The following is a 22,161-nucleotide window of genomic DNA, read 5'->3' on the forward strand; positions in this document are numbered from 1 at the left end:
CTGTGTCACCTTCCTGACAGCAAGTCTTGTATATTTATGTGTAATGGATTTTGTTGGCGGTGATGATGCTTAGTCAAAATTACTTATTTAATTATAAACCCACATCTGTCTGAGAGCAGTTGTAAATCTAGTGGATGAAACTCAAATGTTTCTGAGTACCACTTCTGTTACAGGTCTTTGTAAGGACTGCATTCTGCCCTTCTGGTTTGTTTGCTTTTTTTGGACTATGTACACAATGGCTATTGTAAACACAAGCCTTCCATTTTCTCCTGGATATAAAATTTTTAATTTATATGCCATCATTATTTGAAAAATAACAAGAAAATAATCCAAAAATACCTTATTGTATGAAACGGTCCTTTCCATTTTGGCAGCTAGATAAGCAACCCATTTCCTCTGAATGACTATTGCTCAAGTAGTTTACAGTAGTTACCATATCCGGACTGAATTCAGGTTTTGCAGGTGCGTGTTTTTTACTGTACAGATGGTTTTTGAATGCACTTCAAGATAAACTGAGAATATTCAAACAATCAGTTGCATATTAAATTTTTATGATAAATAGAGAAAGATTTGGGTGGAAAGAAATACTAATATAGAGTAGAATATCATCAATGTATATATAGGAATGAAAAGGCATTAATTGTGGGTGAGTTCAGCCAGTTGTTGGGGGGAAATGCATTTAAAACTCTTGCATGTGTTGCATTTGAATGCTCATTTTCCTCTTATGTTTGACATTAGTTTCAGAAATCAGTTTTATTTACTAAGATATAACTAGAGAATTTCAAAACGAGCAACTGAACTTTTTCTGAAGTTTTTTTTTTTTGATGAGCAATGTTGTGAAACCAAGCTAAAACTAATAGGAATGTTTTGTAGTAAGTTCTGAGTAAATACAGACTAACCATCTAAAATAGGTGTTAGTGAGGACAGGAGCTGCCACACTTTACAAGGATTTGAGATCAGAAACAAACCCCAGTGTTCAGACTGTGGGAAGGGAAATGTCACACTTCTCATGTTTTTGTAGGAGATAGGGAGTGCACTGGGTTATAATGCAAGTAAATCCGGCTTTGACCTAGACTAGACCCGGTTGCCAAAAAGGGTCTAAAAGTACTGTTTTCATGTAGAAAAGTATTACAAATTCAGAATTAGGAGAACGTTTTGATCATCTTTCAGAATGTTAAGGTGTCACTACTTAAATATGTTGCTTAAGTCTAGAGGAAGAAGAGGTGTCATGACTAGGTGTTTGAACTGAGGACTCCTGCTGAGCAGGGAAAGGATGAAATAATTAGAGAAATGGGTTTTGTCATATCTTGTGGAACATAAATTATCCATTCCAAAAATAAACATTTGCTTGCTTACATTTTATTGTGAGCTACTTCTTAACTTACTCCTTTGTGGTCTGTAAAAACGTGAGCTATGAATTCACGTCCTTGCGAATTCTCCTTTCATAGACTAAACCTTCTATAAACTAATTTCAGAGCGAAGAGTAATGAATTTCTAGCATTCATTTTGCTTGTGACTTAATTATGATTTATATTTGCAAGAGGTCTTATTCACAGAAATCTATTTTTATTAGAGTGCAGTTTCTATTTGAGTATTTTTATGAAGTATCCAAATTGATAATTTTTAAAAATTATAAGCACTAGCTAAAATTTTTGAGTGTTACCTTCTTTTGCAGTGGGGTTGATTTATTGAGGTAACTAAATGACTCTCCTTAAAACTGCTGCTGTTTTTTAGAAATTAAAGAATTTATGTTCTGCACTCTTCTGAAAATGTATCCAACTTCCGTATTATTCCATTACTTATCTCAAACTTGTTTGTGTGCACTGTGTCTTGCCAGGACTTTTCCTTTTAAGTTTCTAGTAAACAAGACTTTTGAGATAAAACGTGGATAAAAGCATTCAAAGAATTTTCAGAACTCAGTGGATATTTTATGTGTTTAGGATCACAACTTGCAAAACATTTCTTCTCCAGTGTATCAGATTCATATAAGACCATCTTTCCTGACTGTATTTAGGAGAAAAGTTTACAAAAATTTGAAAATAGGTCTAGAACTTCAAAATAAAGAACAGTTTGTACTTAGCCTAATTGTTCTTTTTGGTTAGTTTATGGTTTGAAACTGAACCAATCAATCTTTTGCAGAAAGATTGTTACTTTGACTTGTGGCCTCCTCTTTTGATCTTAAGTTGATAAATAAAAGCAAATAATTGTATCTTCTTACAAAATTACTCAAAGATGACTTTTCATTCACACTCAGCCTGGCAAATATGTGCATTTAAGAGTTCATAGATTTGAAGTTTCTCTTATTTCTGGCTTGTTGTTGACAGGGATACTGAAATAAGTCACGAGCTCAGTAGCACAGAAATCAGTTCAGGTGTACCATTAGTGAATCCCTTCACTTGATTCATTCGGAATTCTAAAGGGACATTTTGAAGCAATATGCCCTGAAAGAGTGATTTGAAAACATTTTATGTATAGATAATATAAGCATTAAGGGTACCTAAAATCAGAACCAAGATACTTACTAAAAAATAAGCGCAAGTTTCTCTTTGATTTCATAAATAATTAAATCCATCCTCTGGGTTCCAGAATTATTGTTTACTGCAACCTTGGTGATACAAAGAAGGTGTGGATCAAAGCAAAAAATAATCTCTTGACACTGCATGTGTGTTCACAGACAAGTGTGGTTTATGTAGGAACTAACTGCTTACCGAAAATGTTTATTTTAGGTTGGTTACAGGTGTTGGGAAACATACTTGTCTTCTTCAAAATTAAGATTCTCTTGAAAGTTTGATTAATGTTAATGGGGATGGTTTCCAGTAGCACCAGTTTTTAGTGATTCAGCTGCATTGAAGATAAAATTATTAAAATTGCCATGAGGTGAAGTGCGGTCGAAATAAAAATATCTTAATCAGCATTATTTTACAGTGATCACTTAATCAGGAAGAAAGTGAAGATGGTGGTAGTTGAGAAATAGAGTGCCGGATCTGGTGCAGTTAGGTACTTCAGCCTTATGATCTGTTCTTTATTCTCAAGTGGGCCAAATCAAGTTTATTACAGGCAATTTACATACTAATGGTACTGAACTTTCAAATGATTAATTATTTTTTTATTTTAATTGCATTCACTTTAAGGTAGCTCTGGAAGAGTGCTGAAGTTCTAGGATCTTTGGAGGCCTTTAGGGAATGTGGTTTCTTTAAAAAAGGGCTGCTGTTGATGTCATAACTCCCTGAAATGTCACAAAATTAGGAACATATCTTGAACTATGACTTAATTTTGAATTGCAGTTGTTTTATCCTTGAGTCAGTGCAAAAGAACCAGACAATAATGTACCTGTTCAATTGGATTGCCCGGCTTGAAATGCAAGGGGCAAGCAAATGAGTAGTTTGCTGTCCTTACAGTACAAATAGTACAGGGTGATGGCGTGAGGTATGGGTGGAAAAGGAGTTTAAGCTGTCCAGGTGGAACAGTTTCTGTGGACGTAGGGAAGGTGCAGCTTCTTCTTCTTTAGTGACTGGGAACTCGAAATTTCAAGAAAAAGCAGTTTTGGAGATGAATCCTATTTTAATTTAGGCAAAGTTCTTTCTCACAGCACCAGGTTCCTACTCAGTATAGTTTTTAGTATTTCCATTTGACATACATTATATTGAAGTTGGTTTTGTTTTTCTGAATTTTAACTTTATTTTAATATTTGAAATTCAGTTTAATGTCATGAATGCAGGACTTCATACAACATTTTCATTTCAAATATTGTCTATATGGGCTGAAATCCCATATAGACAATGTGAAATCCATATAGACAAGGAGTGTAAGTGTGTGCATTTGTACAAGTTCTCTAGCTCTGCTTGGGGCTTTTGAGCTGTGTTGCAATGCAAATACAAACAGGTGTCAGTGAAACCTGCAGTGTATGAAGTGCTTTACCAGCAGGTTTATGCCATGCTCTTAAAGAGGAAACTGGGTATGTTGGTACATGTTCTTGTTCGTACTCTGGGCACCAGCCAGTGACATCCTAAAGAAGAATTTGCCCGCTGTTTTTTATTTGGCTGCATTACTGTCCTTCTTCTGAGGCCCTTGCAGCTTGTGGGAAGTGTCTGCAGGGACGTGCAGAGAATTTAGGAGGAAAAGCACCGTGGTGGAGGAGTGAGAGACAGGACTCAAATGGTTTGTGTGCTGCGTGAGACTTGACAGGTGTGCATTTTGACAAGTTCTGAGTGTAAGTGTTGGCTAAGAATATATGGCTACACAAATTAGTTATTTTAGAGAAGGAAAGTTTGTGGAGAGTCTGCTCGCTCCCCTTCTCACAAGGATTAGAGCATATCGTTTAACTAATTAAAAAAGATTAAAACTGCTTTAAGTTTTACAGAGCTTTTACACCTTTTTTTTCCTCCGCAAAAGCAAAACTTTGTAATGTTAGTTGATCGTGTAAGATGTAATGAGACTCTCAGTATCAGCAAAAAAAAATCAAATGCCTGACCTCAGTATATTTGATTTATATAGATATTTTATTTTAATTAAAATTCTGAGGTGAAAGGGAGACAAGAGAAGGGAGTGTTAGGCAGTATCCCTTAAAATCCTTCTTTCTGTAGCTTCAGAAATGGAGACTTTTGCAGTGCTGTGGAATACCTGGGAAGCTGAGCAGGGGACTCAGTGGACTGAAGTTGCTGGCTTTCTTCTGGTAAAACATTTCTGTGCTAGTACAGCATGCACCAGAATTTCTGGAGAGGATTCATTTCTATATTTCAATTGGGATGATTATTTGATTTATAGATCAAATACGTATTGTGAGGAGTGTAAAAACATAAATGCAGAACAAAGGAAACAATGAAATTATTGATGCCTCCACAACTGCTTTGAGAGAGTATGTATTTCAGGTCTTAGGTTATAACAGTAGCTGGTTTTCAGAGTAGAGTGCTGTTACTTGACACATTCTTCCTCTCCTTTTCTTTTTTCCCCCCTCCCTTACTGAAGTGTGGTTGTATGCTCTGTTTACTGTGCTATGTTTGATTTTTTTCTGTGATATTCATCAACACACAGTGTTCCAGAAACAGTTCTTTTTCCAGAGTCTAGTCAGACTAGAAGGTGTTATATCTGCTTTACATAATAAAAAGTAATGCTTTGAAGAACTACGAATTCTCCTTAAAGCATTCATTTTTGATGCCTGATTTATTTTGATTTTTCAGGTCATTTAATAAGTCTAAAGACAGGTTTGATTGATTTTATTTACAGCTGAAATGTCCAGCATTTTTTGGCAGTCAAATACCATCATACTGAGTTATTTCTCAGACGTTGGGGAATGTGAAGTTTAAACTTGACTGTGGGAAGTGTGATTTTAATTGACTTGTTTTCAGCTCTGGGACAGCATGAGGGACAGAGTCGAAGCAGCGTTCTGCTTTATAAAGTGTAAGACCACCCTCTTCCTTCTCCTTTGTTTTAGCCTTTCAGAGTTTTTAAATATCACATAACTTTCTTCCTGTCTGCTCTTGGTTTGCTCCCAGAGCATTTCCACCCTCTATAATAGGTGGAACAGGAGTCTAGTAGTACAACCAGTTTAGCCTTGCTCTACAATTCCAATCCACAACAGGATGAATAAAGTTCAATATTTCACTTTGCTGCTAGTATAATAATATTTAAACATAGGGTGGTTTACTGAAATTCTTGGGACAAGAAAGAATGGTAATATAAAAAAATAATGGCTATGTCTTGATGTGGTATGGAAGTGTTGTCCAGATCTGCAGTGGGTGTTTCATGAACACAGATTATTTTTTGTCTGAGTCTAGGGGAGGAAAAACCAGAACTACTCTAGTATGTTCGGGAAAAGTATTTTATTTTTCTCCCTGATTTTAAAGTTTCTGTTGAAGAATATTTTGTGGTAGCTGTTGCCAGAGATGTCTGGATGGTCTCTACTTGAACTTGATGTGAACACGGCAGGATACAGAATATTGTGTCTGTCTATACCATAGTACAGAAATTTGTGGACATGCTTCTCATTCCTGGAAAATGCCAGATTCTTAACTTGGATTTAGAGATGCTGGCACTTAACTCTTCATCAGGGAAAACATGTTAAAAATGTTCTGAGGGAGTGAAAACTGAATCTTAACTGTTAAAACTGAGAAGGGTATTTGTGGCTTTCATATTTTACATTGTCTTGACTAATGTTCTGTGGTTCAGCTGCTATCACAGTTGACTACAGTGTTTCACCCCGATTTCCTCCAGAGAGTTGGCAGAAACTGCAGCAAAGGTTTTTTGGCTGTTCTGCCAACTTTAGGTGGGTGGAGAGGAGAGATTTCTTTTCCATCTCCTCTCAAATTATGCTTTAAGCAGCTCTGCCTTGCTGATTGTCAATTACTTCCCCTTTGTTTTGAGAAATACTGTTTATTTTGGGAGTGGTTTTCTCTCACACCTCCTTTTCTGGAGTTTTTTGAAAGCTTTGGTTATGGTCTGTCTTAACTCAGAAATGCTATTTACACATTTCAGAATCACAGCTGATAGAAGCCAGTGGAAAATAAATACTTGAAGTTTGGATCAAGCCTGTAAAGTGGAAACACTTGTTAAATTCCTTTCAGGAATTTAGCCGAAATTTCAAAACTGCAGAATGCTTTTAAAAAACAGCGCTGTCAATATATTATTCTGCTTTGCGTTTGTGGTGGGGTTTTTTGTTGGTATGGTCGAGTTTTAGGGTTTTTTTCCCTTTAGACAGCACTAGGCAGAATTAGGGAGCCTTCTGGTATTCAGTTAAATTACAGTCTCACAGATTATGTGTTTTTACTCATTTGCATGGGGAAGCTTCTTAAGTATTTTAATAAATACTTTTAGCTAGTGAAGCAACAGGGATTTTGTCTTCAAATGGAAAGTGATTAGTTTCCCATGGTGGTTGTTTTCTTTCCCAATCTGTTGCCTTCAGAATGAACTTTCACCATTGTTGACAATTCTGGTGGATACAGATTTTAATTTCTATACCTTTGGTTTGACATGGCATTTTACATTGAGCAGTGCAGTGGTCAGAGGGCTGGGTTTGCTGTGGAATTCCGGGATCAGGAAGCGTGTTTTGTAATTTGGGAAATAAGATATGGGTATCTTACTGCAACCTGTCACTCAAGGGTACAGTCTCCAGTCTTAGCAGAATCAGACAGCTTGTTTGTTTATCCAAAAGCAAATACAGCATCAGCGAGACACCAAGAGGAATTCCTGAGCACTGTCCTGTTAAGTTTTGTTTTCTGTTTAAATCGGCTGTGGGGACACATTCCCAATTGCTGCTCCAGTTCTGCTGCACTTTCTTTTAACAGTCAACGCAATCTTCATCTCACTTGGGTTCAATTTCAACCCATGCCTGCAGCACCCCTGGTTCCCTTCAGTGCTGTGCTGGGGAGGGGAAGGGGCACTGGCAGATGAGGAAGAAGCAGACACCTGACGGCAGGTTAGCCTAGGAAAATCTGAATTCCAGGGGATAGCCCTGCCCAAGCTCTGCAGGCAGAAACTTGGAGCTGGAGGGAGAGTGAGCAAGGCAGGAGCATGAGACTAACTTTGTTAATAAGGCATGCAGTACAGCTGTTTTGATGTCATTTGGTATAATCCTAATACTAAACCCCATTGGGCTATCAACCATGTCACTGCCATGCTCTTTGGAAGGTGTGGACTTTTATCTCCAAGAGTTTAGAAGATGCTCCCTTAGTATCAAGTAATGCTAATAACTGCTTCCGGACTGTAAATATGATAAAGAGACTGTTGAAGCTCAATGTCACTACTGCAGATCCCATTGTTTAGCCTCTCTTTTGCTGGATGGTTGTTGTAATTATAAGAAAATCCTGCCTTTCCAGGGCCAGGGGGTAGAACATATGTTCCTCTGCATGCCTGGCTTGGCAACTAGATTCCTCCCAAGTATTTTTCTATGTGTTTAACATGTTACTTCTGATGGAGTTCTGGTTAAATTTCAACCAGAAAAAAGTATAAATTTCTGACACTTGTAGTATTCTCATTTTACTGAATTTTACTGTTTGTATGCAATATAGGCATAAATGGAATGAAAGGCTAGGGCATGACATTTTTGGGGAAAGACCCACAGAAACTTAAATTGAAAGAACAGTCACGGCAGGTTCACCTTGTTTGAAAACTCAGCTTAGCTTACTGCATTAGTACATTGGTTGCCCTGAGGGGGAATTGGGAGATTGTTTTTCCTTGCCATGTGTAATTGATTGAATAAGTGCAAGGAATCTTGCCAAGAGGGTGGTGGCACAGTTTTCCCAGGCAGGGTGAGATCGGAAGTACTGGCCAGGTGGAGTGGCCAAGTGTTCTCACAGAACAGATTTTATAGGTCAAGTCTTATCTCTGCATCTCCTCCATGGAGATTGATAACATAGAATATTTTTCAGAGCAACTGTCTCCATGAACATTGTGTATGACTTGTTAACATGTGGCCATAGAGAACATAGTGGAAAGTTTTATATAATGATCTTCCAGTTCTTGCTGAGTTGAAATCCAGCAGGAGGAGGCAGCGGTCAGGCTGCCCACACTTACCCCTCATTTGGAGGAGGAAGAGTTCTCTTTGGCACAGCCAACTGCTGCTCTCTAATCTGCATCACATATGGCTAGTAACTTTAAAAAGGGGTGGGTGGGTGTGTGTGTGGAAGACATCAGCTGTGCCCGTGTATTTCTGTAGGCTGAATGAAGCACCAAAGGAAATGCCCGTACTGCCTCTTGCTCTCAAAAATCTGCAAAGAAAGTGTGTCACTCTTGTATTAGCCATAAAGGAAACCACAGCTCCTGCGGAAAGAGAGGGTGTTGTTTTCTATTAACTTTGTGCTGATTCTGTTTAGGGAGATGGGGGTGTAAATGAGGGCTGTCTTCCTGCAAATCTGCTTTTTAGGGACCCCTTGGAGCACGATATTTTGGAAAGCATTCCCTGGCCTGACCGTTTGCTCTCTCTATAAGGCTTGTAGGACACTGCCAAACTGGTTGCAAAAGGTCTGCCTGTTAACCTCCTTGTCTGGAAAGCTGCATGGGGGAAGCACTGTCTGAAGAGAGGCCTTCCAAGACCCCAGGCCAGGCCAAGTTTTCTATACTTAACGTTGCTGTTGCCACAAGAGCAGCAGATGTTTGCACAGTAGACAAACAACATTGATGATAAAGCAAATTGACCTTTTTTGGAACAAGCTATTTGGAGTACATTCCTAGGGATTTTTTTTTTTTTTCTTTTTCTTTTCTTTTCTTTTTTTTTTTTTTTTTTCCTGGGGCTCTATCTTTCTTCCAAAAGCTGCTTGGCTCTACATTGACATCTCTTCTAGAGGTGATAAAAAAGTTACAAAGGAGAGAGGTTTTACAAACTTTTCCACTAATGCTGATACTACAAATCATTTAACCTACTCCAAACCTATTTTTGTCATCTTTATTTTACTGAAGTAGTTATAGCAGTGTTTATTTTTCCAGAGTCCCTATGGGAACCCTGGAAGATTTCAGAATGTAATAATTAAAGAATGACAGGCCTTTCCTTGCAATATAAAGTGAGGAAGAGCTTTGTGGTTTAAGCAGCTATGCTGTTGCTTGTTAGCAAGAAATTTTGCCTTGTACTCTAGCCAGGCCTATAATGGTCAAAAAATGTTGAAGTTGAGAACTACGTGTTTGTTTTCAATCAATTGTTTTTCAAGTTAAAAGGCTCTAATGGCTTGTTTTAATTTGTTCAGTACTATTAGTCAGTAGTATTAATATTTGTATTCAGTCACTTAGTGTAGCACAGCTCAGGCTGTCCAAGTAAGGCAGTACATTTTCTTATTACTTTTTCTCCTGCAAGCCCTTTCTTTAAAGGAATAAAAGATTATTGTAAGTTTGGGGAATCTCTGTGAACTTGAGTCATATAATTCTGTTTAAATTGCATTTTAGCAGCACTTAAAATATAACATAAAACCTGTATTTTAATTTTGTAATTCAATATTTTGAATAAAGTTATTATAAATGTAAAGCAAAAGTAGCACTAGACTGGAAATCTTAGTGTTATATGGCTGCATCTTTACTATTTGGGCCCAACACTGGGGTTTTTTAAAATCATAAACTGTTGTTCCTGTAGTTGGAACAGATGTAATTGCTGGGAGAGAATTGATTCCTGGTATCTGAGAAATTTCAAAAAAAAGAGACCAGGTTCAGACTTTGGAACCACTGAGATTTTTAAGGGGTTTCATCTATTGTACCACAAATGTTAGTAGAGCTGTGCTGTAAACATAAATCCCTGCATTTTTGCGTCATTGTTGTTCAGATGTGGTTTAGAAAGCTGCTTTAAGGACTAGGATGAAAACATTTTCTGGGGTTTTTAGGTATCAAAACTACAGGTAGCTTGTGTCTTAACTCAGTTTATAGGATTGCTTTACTGAATAGAAGGCAGTTGGCTTTTGGGCAAGGATGCTGTAGTGCCTTAAAGGGCTGCATGATTAATATTAAATTTCTAAATTGAATTATAGGGTTTTAGCAAGAATTATTTCATAACATTAGAAAGAGATAATACTGAATTCTAGAAGAACTCAAATTTGGTTTCTTATATGTGTCTAGATTTATTTAACTTGGTTCTTAGGGTCATTTGCTTTTGGAGCTTTGGAAAACAGTTCCCCATTTCTGTTTAGAAATGTTATTCTGAACAAATTGTTCTGCAATACGATGCCTGTTACAACTCTTCCCTGCTAATAAAGCTGCACTGATCCCATCAGCCTCTGTAGAGAGAGAAATGGACATAGATGGGCCCCTGTACCCTGAAAGCATAAGCTAATAAGGTTTTTATGGGCCTTGTAAAATGGTGACTTTACAATGTGCTTTTTTGGGATTTTTGTGATTCAGGAATGTGATGGTCAGTGCCTTGTCTGTTACAAAAATACTGTCCCCTTTCCGTAGATGTGAAACTGGGTGAAATATCTCAGGTTGCTTGTTTGGGATCATTGAGCTAGACTGCCTTTGAGCCAGAAATTGAATTCATGTTTCTGAGACCCATCCAAGTCCTGGTTATACAACCGTCTTGTATGAACCATATTTACTGAAGTGTCTGTTTTAGTAATGGGATTTCATTTGTGTAAAGTATTTTCCTGCTAAATTACTTCAAGTTTTAATTTTTTTTTTCTTTTTTTACCAAGGGTTGTGCTATGTATGTTTTGATGTAGAGTTATCAGTAACTTGGATGTTTCGCATGCATGCAGAGAGCGTGTATTAATGAACCAGGACTGGTTAACTGTAGTGATAAATGGGACTGAAAGAGAGGAATAGTGCTCCTGAGACTGTTTTACTGCAAACAGTGCTGAGGTTTTACCTGTCTGAAATACAAGACATTATTTTGCTTACTGCTGTCAAATATTTTTAAAAAAGAGGAGGGAAAAAGAGGGAAGTGAAGCTGAACTTGAAAATACATTCAGTTTTTTTCACTGAATGTGTTAATAATGTCTTGACTGCAACTGTTCTTCTTTCCAAAAGCCAAGTGTTGACTATTAAGTGTTCCCTATGCTGAAGAAGTAGTTTTCAAAAACATTGCATAATTTGTTGTGTAGGCCAGTATTGCCCTTCCACTTACTATTCATCACCATTTTAATTTTTGATTGAATACAGTATTGTTTAGCTGATTGGTGAATAAATTAATATTGTCCAAAGTGAACTCATTTTATTATACATTGCTTTTGCAACCACAGTTATATAGCACAGATGCAGTTGATGTCTGTGAACTCCAAAGTCTGTGGAAAAATACAGTCAGCTTGACTTCATTTTTTAAATTAAAAGAAGGCAAAAGCAAGCTTACTTCATAAACCTTTTTCTCACAGCAGTTCTTACTTTATTATTTTTAGCTTTAAACTTCATTATATTCCTGTAAGATATACAGGTATATAAGCAAAATGATCCCTTGGTTTTAGGCCTCTGATTGCATCTCTTTTGCATTACTGTTGTCTTGGTTTTTTGATTTTTGCATTGTTTTTTGGGGTTTTTTAAATGATTTTTTTTTTCCTTTGTTTCAGCCAAACCTTTTACATCTAAAGTGAAACAGATGCGATTACACAAAGAAGATTTTGAGATTCTGAAGGTGATTGGTCGAGGAGCCTTTGGGGAGGTACGTGTGAGAAGGAGGTGGGAGGGTTTGGATAATTCTCTTGCAAACCTGCAGCGCTGAGGGGAGGCAGTTAATAACAATACACTGATAGACAGGTTTTTACATTATTTAGCCACAATGGATATTATAGGCCCACCTAATATTTGATGCAAGTACATCTTGTTTTATACATTCTTTGACAGTTCTTTTTAAGTCTTTTGAATTCTGAGAACAGGCAGGCTCACATGGATTAAGAGACCACGTTTCAGCTGTCTGAGGATAAATCATTTGCTTGACTAATTCTTTCCAGTCAGGAGGTGGAGGCCAGTGTGTAACTGATGGTATAGCGATCTAAGAATTACTAATTTTCCTAATAACTTTATAGTCTGAAAGTAGTTTTCAGCAGCTTTATTAGCCAAATATTGACACTGACATTCCAACAACATAGAGAAATCTCTCTTTTCCTGTCATTTAGTTTCCTGTTTTAATGAATGTTTGAATATTTTTCCTGTATTTCTTTTAAGGACTTTAGCAAATGTTATTTTCTTTTTCAGTAGTCACCTGTTGCTATCAAACCATACAATTTTTTGCTGCTTCTGATTAAGCTATCTCTTATTCAAAGTTGCCAGACAAGTCTGTTGATCACAGGTCAAGGAAACTTAAAGTGTTAGGTTTCTTCCCCATTTTTCTTATTTTTTTGGGTGCATGAGTTTTGTTTTACATGCAGTGCACTGTAGCGAGAGCATTCGAATGTACAACAGTGCCTTGAGTTTTTCATAGCCAAATATACTGCAGACGTGGATAGTGTGTAAAGCTTCTCCAGGAAGTACTCCATAGTGCCTGAACATACATGTAAGCTTAAACCCAAAGAATAAGAAAAATATTTTCTGATCAAAGTCTTCATTGCCTTTGGAAATGGAAGTTCTCTTTGATAGGAGAGAATTTCTGGAGACTCTGGCATGTGACAGAGAGGAATTGTTCTCAGGTTCACTTACATGTTTGCATCCTGAGTGAAAATCAGTCTTTGTTAGTCTGTGATTATGGAAGAGCAGACTCCTGTAGGTAGTACTTAAGGAAGAGGAATTTTCACTGTAGTGCCACTATGTACTCTGATCTCTGTGTGCAAATACAATCATTGAGCAGCCGTAAAAATAACAACAAAAAAGTAGTATTAATTTAGCTGCTTTATCACTCTTGGTTTTGCTCCATCTGGAGTAAAGCTTCTTTATACAGGAGACTGATGGCTGAAGTTACTCATGGATAATTTATCTTTAGACTAAACCTCTGCCACAGAGAATGTTGCAATCTCCATTTTGATGTAAACACTTCTGCTTAAAAGATTAGCCTTGGTCAGCGCTACCATAGGAGTTGCAGCTGAGTCCATGTACAGATTGTTAAATATAAGAAAAATCGCTGATGTTGGTGCCTTCTTGTCAGAAGGATCATATATGAAACCTGCCTTATGTTGTGTTTTTAGGAGAAGTCATTTTTGTCTGCTAAATCAGCATCACACTCCACAGCAGCTAAACCGCAAAGAAACCGTAGTTCTTTCTCAGGAAGTTCTTTGTGGTGAATCATCCCACGAACAGTGAGAATGTAACTTTCCCCGTCCCCTTCTGGGGACAGTCCGTGTAATTGGTTAGTTCTTCTCTTCTAGGAACAGTGTTTCTTTCTAATTCCTTATCTAAGGAAGATAGTGTGACTCTATTAATTGTCAAAATCTTCAGCAAGAGGAAAACTGAAGTTCTTTCAGGGAAGATGTTTGAGTTTTTATGTTCTTAAAGTAGGACTTAATAAATATTTGGAAGGATATATGTCCTGCTAAGTTAGCAAAAACATGTTCTACACAGATATTTATCTAAGAAAAGAACTTCTATATGAAATTGTAATTTTCTTGCAAAATAACCAGTAAATATCTGAGCAAGATAGAAAAAAGGACCGCCAAATTTTACTGCTACTTAAACTACAAAAAACCTATATTAATATTAAATTGCACAATACTTGTGTTTACTGAGACAGATTAAGAAATCTGAAAGAATGTATTTTCTTTCCAGCAAACTATAAATGAGACCAAGGTTGCTCTAGGTTACTGGGAGGGGTAATTTTTGTCTCCTGAATCAACACAATTCTGAAATTCTGTAGACTACAAAGTTAGTGCAAGTTTTCTTTGGCACAGTCTCAGACTTGTTCTTATTTTGATTTTATGCTACTCAATTTCTTCAATTTGCATAGTCAAGAAATATTTCCCTTTTTGTTTTCATGAGTTTAATGCAGACCAAAAAAATAGTTTAAACTGTTTACTGCTTATAACTGTAAGAGTTCATTGTTCCTAGTTTTGTTTTTCTGCTTTCTGAGGCAGCTTCATTTTTGTCAAATTATTCACGTGCCCCTTCCCGCTGCATGCATACATTTACTTATTTACAATTACCATGTAAGGGTGCTGTCTTTAGAAAACACAGATGTTTTGCTTGGGGGAGGAGCAGGATTATCATGGTAAAATTAATAATGTGGGCTTCGAGTGTTTCATTGTGCTGGCTTTGAGCAGCAGGGTTTGAAAAACCTAACTCAAAACAAAAAGACTTTAAACTTTGGAGCATAAAAATGCTGGTAGGAAAGATGAAGCAACTAAGCAACAGCTCTTAGTGGTGTCCTTCAGCAGTATAAAAGTGCAGCTTAGTGAAAGTTCTGTCTAATACAAAATTTTCAGTTACAGCATTGGAAAAAAAATTCAGTGCATGCTTATACTAGCAAGTGTTAGGTTGTTATGTTGTTGATATTTTGAAGATGAGTTTTGCAGCTTGAGAATTAAGTTACTCCTAATTTTTGTCATACAGTTATGAACATTCTTTCTTGTCTACTTCTTCTTGCTGGACAAGAAAACCGATGCTGAATCTTTCTTTCTAATTGTATTCTTCTTATTTTTCTTTCTTTTTATTTTGACTTCAATAGCGTCTGTTCTGGTTTTTTTCCTGTATAAGGCTATTGCTTTTTAAGCAAAGGGAAAGTGCAGACAAATATCATAGAGACAAATAGCCAAGCTTGGGGCAGAAGGTGTCTGATAGCATGCCAAACTAGACTGCTGTTTGTGGGAAATATGGAAAATGGTTGGGAGACTGGGAAAAAAACTTTCTATCTGACTAAACCCAAGATGTTTACATCAGCACATACCAATAATTTTTTCATTTTTTGGGCTGCTCACAGGAAAACAAAATTTTTAAAAAAAAACTTTAAAAAAATCTAATTTTAAGAAGTCTCAGTAGCAAGACACTTCAGGATCACTAGGACAGGAATGATTACTTTCTTCAGTCTCAACAGCTTCACTGGGGAAGGGAAAAGATTAAAACAAAACTCTATGTGTATTTGTGCCTTTGTGTAGGTAGTAAATACTCTATGTATATGTAAACACTGCCTGGTTTTGTAACCGTGATTCATATTTCTTTTTTTTTGTTACAGTTAGAAACTACATCAGTCTACTCATTGCTGAAGTGTCAGATTTTACTTTCACAGTCTTGGAATAAGCATTTTAGAATTTACTTTCATAAAGCACAGAGACACCCCCAAAAACACGCTGTGATTGCAGAAAAATGATGATGATGTCTGTGATCTTTTGTGTGTGGTGGTTATTGATATGGAATAATATTAATGGCTTTCACAGACTAAAAGCTTCAGACTGATTGTAAACACAGCTGGTAAACACGAGTCTATTTTTGTTCTTTAGTCAGTCTTCAATGCTGTTACACATTTGCAGAAGGTACTGAGCCCTTGTTTGTGCCACAGAAGGCCTGTGTTCCAAATCTTCACCGAAGGCAGTGCTGTAGCTCCTGTAGTTGTGTCCAAGTGAATGCTGAATAGGAGACTGGAAATTTAGGCAGCTGTACAGTCTTACTGTGTGTCTTCCAATAACCAAGTCCTCTGCAGACTAATACAGCCTTGCACTGAGCATGCTACAGGCAAGAAATGAAATCCTGAAATTTGCCTTGAAATACTTGTATTGTCATACGCCTCTGGCTGCCTCTACTCCAGTGGTTAATGATGGGAAAAAACTTATTTTCCATGCTGGGCAGCAGGAGCTACTCAGCTTTAGGAGCGGCAGCCTTTTAATTTTTCCCTGCAAGAGTACTAAAACTCTTAAAGGTCTTTGTGGCACAGCTGCTTTGTAGCTTCACACCACAGGCTGCATCACTGGGGGTGTCCCTGTTGTCCAAGATATGTAGGATACAGTTTGAATACTGACTAGGTGCAATGTTAAGACTTTCTCCTCCTGCCATTTCTCATTAGAAATTGATACAGATAATGGCTTACCAGAGCTTCTAACTAAGATTTAGCTAGTAAAGCAAAAGGATAATCAAGATCAAATCCCCTCTCTGGGCTATGTATCACTGCAGGTGATTCATCTTTCCCTCAAAAAAAAAAAAAAAAAAAAAAAAAGTGATTATCAGTCTTGGGTTACCATGCACAGCAGAGCAAACATTCTTTGTAAATTAAAATTATTATCTTTTAGGCTAAAGTAATCATTTTTGTTTTTCAAATCTGAAAGTTCCTTAATGGATTCTAAATCGGAATTTGAACCTCATGTGAGCTAACCTTTAAAAATTTCAGTTCATAAACTAGTTTAAACGAATAATGTAGTACGTTTCTGTCTTATCTCCTCCTTTTATCTCCCTGCCACTCCCACCCCCTGCAGCCCCTGAAGGCAGCAGTGTCAAGAGCAGGGCCGATAATGCACGTATGGGAAGTGACAGCTGCTTGGTCTGTGAACCTCTAGCTAGGCAGGAGCTACACTGTGAGGTACACATTCGTTTAGACACCAGAGTATTGCAAGCCTTCAACTTGTGCCTTTGCCTCGTTTGTGAAGCTGTTGCAGTTAATGACACATTTGAAGATGGTTGAAAAAGGTTTGCATGACACATTCTTCAAACTGTCTGATCCTGTGTTTTCTGTTATCACTGTCTTCACTCATTGCTGGTTTACTGATTACAAAAGAGGTGAAAGGAATGTAGGATTCAACCTTCGTATTTTTTTGTCACTGGCCTGCAGGATGAGGATGATGATAATCTGTGTGACAGCATGTTGGCTTGTAACCAGATGCACGCAGAAATAATCTTTTATCTGCTTTAATTTTAAGATTTCTTTTAAAGGGAAGAGGCAGAACAGGATAGTTGGAGAATGGCTGTTAAGATGTAGTGATTGTTGAGCTTTTCTGGAGTTGGGATGGTAATGCTGGTCTAGTTCTGATCAGCAGCTTTGAGTTTGTGGAGCTTTCATACCCATTTTGGTTAAGACACTGAGCTTTCTATACCCAGGGAAGCCTGAACTGTGAAAACAAGTTTGTGTAAACTTCTTCCCTCCTTCTTTCCTAAAAATATTCTATGTTAGCTTATATTATAGCTAAACAAAACTAATATTCTCAGAAAAGGATGGTGTCAGTGAACTTAGTTAATTTATTATTATAGAGGCCTATGGCATCGAATGTTTCAGAAGCTCTGAGGGGAGGAGGGGCAGCTGGGCAGGCTTGTTTTGTTAAGTTTTACTTCTCTAGAAATTGCTCATTTCACTGTTTCCCTGCTGCTTACAACAGACATGATAAAGGGCTTGTTGAACTTCAGGTGGAAAAGTGTGAAGTCATTCCATCTGGAGAAAATCTAGTGCATTATTTGAAAGGAGAGTGGAAGTTGTTTTACGGCAAACCTACAGTTTTATTTGTGCCTAAAACCAAAAGCACGTTGTTTATCTTGATCTAGAATATGCTACATCGTTACCTTTCCTTGAGGTTTCAGAGATTAAATTGGTGTGTAGCACTGAAGTCCAAGAATATAAAGCATAGAGCCAGGGAGGGATTCGTGATACAGATAGAGCAAGAAGTGTGATGGCCAGAAATGCCAGTTTTTCCTTGATGGTCACCTAGAGAAAATGATACACAGAGAAAGTGTGACACATAAGGAAAGCTTACAATAAACTTGGAATTTTCCTATACTGTAGAGGTGTTTCTGTCTTGATGGTGAGGTTTTGTGTGCATAGTAAAAACGTGTCCAGAACATTCAGGAAAAAAACCTCCAAAACTGCAAGGTTACATAAAAATGAAAACAATATGCATTTTCTTGTTGTAACTTATCTTTCATTTCTGTTTTCCAGGTTGCAGTAGTAAAACTGAAAAATGCAGATAAAGTTTTTGCCATGAAGATACTTAATAAGTGGGAGATGCTGAAGAGAGCTGAAGTAAGATTACAGTAGTTTTCCATGATCGTGTCCCCTCTTACTCTGCTGAATTGACATTTCTCTGTCCACAAGTCTCCATGTTTATTAGAGGGATGGAGGAAGTGCTTCATTACTTACTGACGCTATAAAGATTAATATTAAATAAACTTAAAGCGATTCATCAGAAGGATTAAAATAGCCTGGAATTTTGACTTCCGTGGAGCTGGATGTTTTTGACATTAGGTCTTTTCTGTAATTGCCCAAGAATTGCCAACTACACAAGTGATCTTTTAATGCATTTGTTCCCATTGGGAATGTAGTCTTTAGCAAATACTTTCCATGGTGGAAGGTAGTTATGAGCTATAAGAAGGTAATTGCTGAGCTAAAGCTCATCAAGCCTATTGGTTTATCAGTAGTTAGAACTTAGTAAAGGCCCAATGAATAGACTGAAAAATCAGAAAGATAAAAGTTTCAAATTAATTAGAGTGCATGTTTCCTAAAAAGTTAATCTGCAAAATTATGTGATAAAAAGTTCCTCATTATGGCTGGAGTCCATTCGTGTCTGAAAAAGGTGGAACAGTTCTTTTTACCTTACTTTTGCCTTAGCTGCCTACTTTCATTATACAACCCTGTTCTTCATAAAGTCCTTGATATATTTCCCCTGGATTCCTTTGAAAGGAAGCTTATAAAATGCAGCCCGCAGCTGAATACTTGTGCATTAATTTTAGATGGAACATGTATCTAACTCTGATTTGCTTTGAAATGCGTACTAAAAATACACTCACAAATACATAGTTTTTATTTGAGACCTCACCTTTGCTGCTCTCAGGCTGCCTTGCTGTTCAGCTGCTTCCAAGTTTATTCTGATTTCCGCATTTATGTTTTAATTACATCTTGGTAGGAAGTGAGATCAATGGGAAACCATCACACATTAAAAAAAATGTATTCAGACAAATTAAAGCCAGTTTCTGATGTGTGCACATCCTGTCTCTTTTAATGAAAATGTTATCACATTAAGAAGTATAAATGGCTTGCAGATTGTGGTTAGATGTGCACAGTGTGTTTCCTTTTTATCCAGAAATTACTCAGATACTGAGCAATCTGGCAGTAGTCTTGATACAAAGAGGTATTTCTCTCCAAGACAAATGTCATTACTGTAAGTTTTATTACTTCAGTGAAAAAGAAAAGACCAGGAATAAAGCTCCACTCTATTTTTAAATGTACCCTTTTAACAGTTTGAAAACTGTTTCTTTTCATTAACATACAGTTATAAATAGGTTTCAAAAATTTTTCTCTATTCAAGGTATTAAAAATACTCTTCCCATGGGTCCAGCTGAATTTCTCAAAGTCTGAACCGTTAGCCTAAAAAGAGTTACAGCTATGTTTTTCCATGTATTTGTGACCCATGGGTATATAGTGGAAAAAGAACCATCTGTAGTGAAAATACATTATAAAGCATGACCTTTAGCAACTGTAACCTGTCCTTTTTAAACATTTGTGAATGCACTTCTTACCACTGATGGGGAAAATGACCCATCTTGGCTCTGCTAACAGTATGCTGCACTAACACTGAGATACACGGGAAAATCCTGCAATCCAAAAACACAAGCATATAGATAGATCTATATGTTCATATACCTCTGTAACAACAGTGTGGGAAGTGGGAGTAAAAGCAAAATGAGAGTATGTACTCAACAAGGGCTTGAGAATGCCATATTAAGATTGAGTACTGGAAGCTATGGGTGCGAAAACACTCATTATGATAAAATTATACGGATTGCAAAGTCAGTGTTCTTTTTTGTGTAACACAGAGCATAAATTTTCCAAGTACTAGCCACTGTTGAGCTGGGATGTAGAACTGGGAGCGTTACTGATACAAGGAGTACCTGGAAGTGTGTGACATCTTGCTGTTACACTCCCAGACCTGTTACCCTGAGCGTTGACAGTCACTTAGAGTTACAAGTGTGCCACACTGGTGCCAGATGAGGCTCAGGAGAGAACAGGACAAATACTAGGCAGCATGGAAGCAGTCAGCACCCCCAGCAGGTGCTGATTCTGGACTGTGAGAACATGAGCACCAAAAAGCAGAGCAAGTCAAATTCTTTGCTGCTTGAAGGCCACGATAACAGGAGAGATAGAACCACAGCACTGAGTTGGCTTTGCTGTGACAGAGAGCTGGATGAGATGACCTCTGGAGGTCACTGCCAAGAGTTCAGGGAGACTGCCTAGGGAAGATGAAATGTTATGCTGGAATAATGGAAGGCACAAAAAAGGCTTCATTTTAAAAAAAGCCTGATTGAGCCATGTTACAGTAATTAAAAGAATCACTGCTATTTTCTCTTGTTGTTGGATTTTTTTTTTTCCACTTCAGCTGTGAATCTACTGTGATAGTAGCTGTTGCTTCAGCTCTAGGCATGCTGCCCAGAGGTGGGTGTCTGGAGTGCTCAAGGAATGCACCGTCTTTGGTCAAAACATAGCAAAAACAAGTGGAATTATATAAACTCTCTAGGAACTAACCCTATGAATTGTGTCATAAGAGGTAGAGAAACTACCTGTTATTCATCCCTGTGAAAACAAGAGTTCATAGTTATTTCTCTCTGAAATATGTCAAGAGTTTACAAACAAGGAAAGATAAAAAAATCAAGCAGGAGCATCAAACAGCTTTTCTTCCTTTCAAAGGTGATCCATGCTCATTCTCCTATCTCAAGTCTATTTTTCATTCAATATCCTTTGAAGGCATTTGTTTTAAGTACATCTTGCTATTTTCTCAGATTTCACTGATTTATCTCCTGCATTGTACAGTGATTAAAGTACATCACCTTAATTTTTCCTGGTCTGCATAGTTCTTACACTGTTCACCAAGAAAAAGACTTGTGGTGGTTTATTTTCTTGGAGGAGGGAGTTACTTGCTACTCTGTTTTGCTGCATATATTCTTGTGCATATCTCAATCTCAAATGATACTTCACTTTTCATTCTTCACTTTCCAAATCTCACAGCCAGCAAAAGCCATGCCAGAGTTCTGCTATTTTCCTATTGGATTTGGAAATTAAACCTTAAAAATAAAAACCAAAGGCTTGAATTTCCTTTAAACTTAGTCTCAAAGATGGAAGAGACAGAGCAGGGTTCAAAATGATGAAACATCTTTGTGAAGAGCAGTGTGCTGGAATAAAATATGGTCTGTGTTTTTCTCAAACTCTCTGTCCTAAATAGAACCCGTACAATATTATTCTTTCCCTTGCACTGGCTTTTAGATCTTTTTTTTTCTGAACAAAATTTTGTGTTGGCTTTGTTATTTGTTACCTTTTGTTTTCTTGTGATATTCACTTCAGAACTCACTGCCTTCAAAATGTTTATGGGACTTCTTTGCCATAGTTTCTTTTTGGCTTTTCATTGTTTGGTCATTTTTGTCCGTCATTCTGCAAAGTTGTTTTTGCTAAGGTATTTTTTTCACTACTCAGGGCAAGTTCAAGGCCTTCATTGGATTAAATACCTCACTACTTTGCACTTGGTTTTCTTCACATTTTATCTTCTTTTGTTTTGTACAAACCAAATTGTGTTCCACAATTAAAACATTTGTTGGCAGTTCTTGTTCCTCCTCTGTTCCACTTGATATGAAGACACCTCCTGGCCACCTCTTTTTCTTTCCAGTGTAGTGAGGGGAAACCTCTTGGGATGTCTGATCAACAGCTTATATCTGGCAAGAACAAGATTTACTTCTCCCAGCTTTTCCTGAGCAAGGGGTGTGGAGAAAGTGGTTAATGATTATCAAATGAGTTATTGGCAGCTACTTTCAAATGAAGAGAGCCTTATGTGAAAACTCAAGTGTAAAACTAGGGTAACAGCGTGATGAGATCAAACAACATAAAGACTCCAGATTCCAGCTCTCTGACTCCTAGTGCAGTTACAATTATCTAAAGCCATTACTGAT

General features: G+C 37.2%; 1 protein-coding gene across 4 annotated transcripts in view; it reads left to right on the forward strand.

Moving 5' to 3' along the window:
* Positions 1-22,161, forward strand: part of CDC42BPA (CDC42 binding protein kinase alpha) — a 182,370-nt gene that overhangs the window by 46,428 nt on the left and 113,781 nt on the right. For all 4 annotated transcript variants that reach the window (XM_058419709.1, XM_040057917.2, XM_058419710.1 and 1 more), the window contains exons 3-4: positions 11,967-12,058; positions 18,170-18,253. In XM_058419709.1, coding sequence (XP_058275692.1) covers positions 11,967-12,058; positions 18,170-18,253 — 176 coding nt within the window. The remainder of the gene's footprint in view (positions 1-11,966; positions 12,059-18,169; positions 18,254-22,161) is intronic.

Source organism: Hirundo rustica, chromosome 3, assembly GCF_015227805.2.
Source record: "Hirundo rustica isolate bHirRus1 chromosome 3, bHirRus1.pri.v3, whole genome shotgun sequence".
Taxonomy (NCBI): Eukaryota; Metazoa; Chordata; class Aves; order Passeriformes; family Hirundinidae; genus Hirundo; species Hirundo rustica.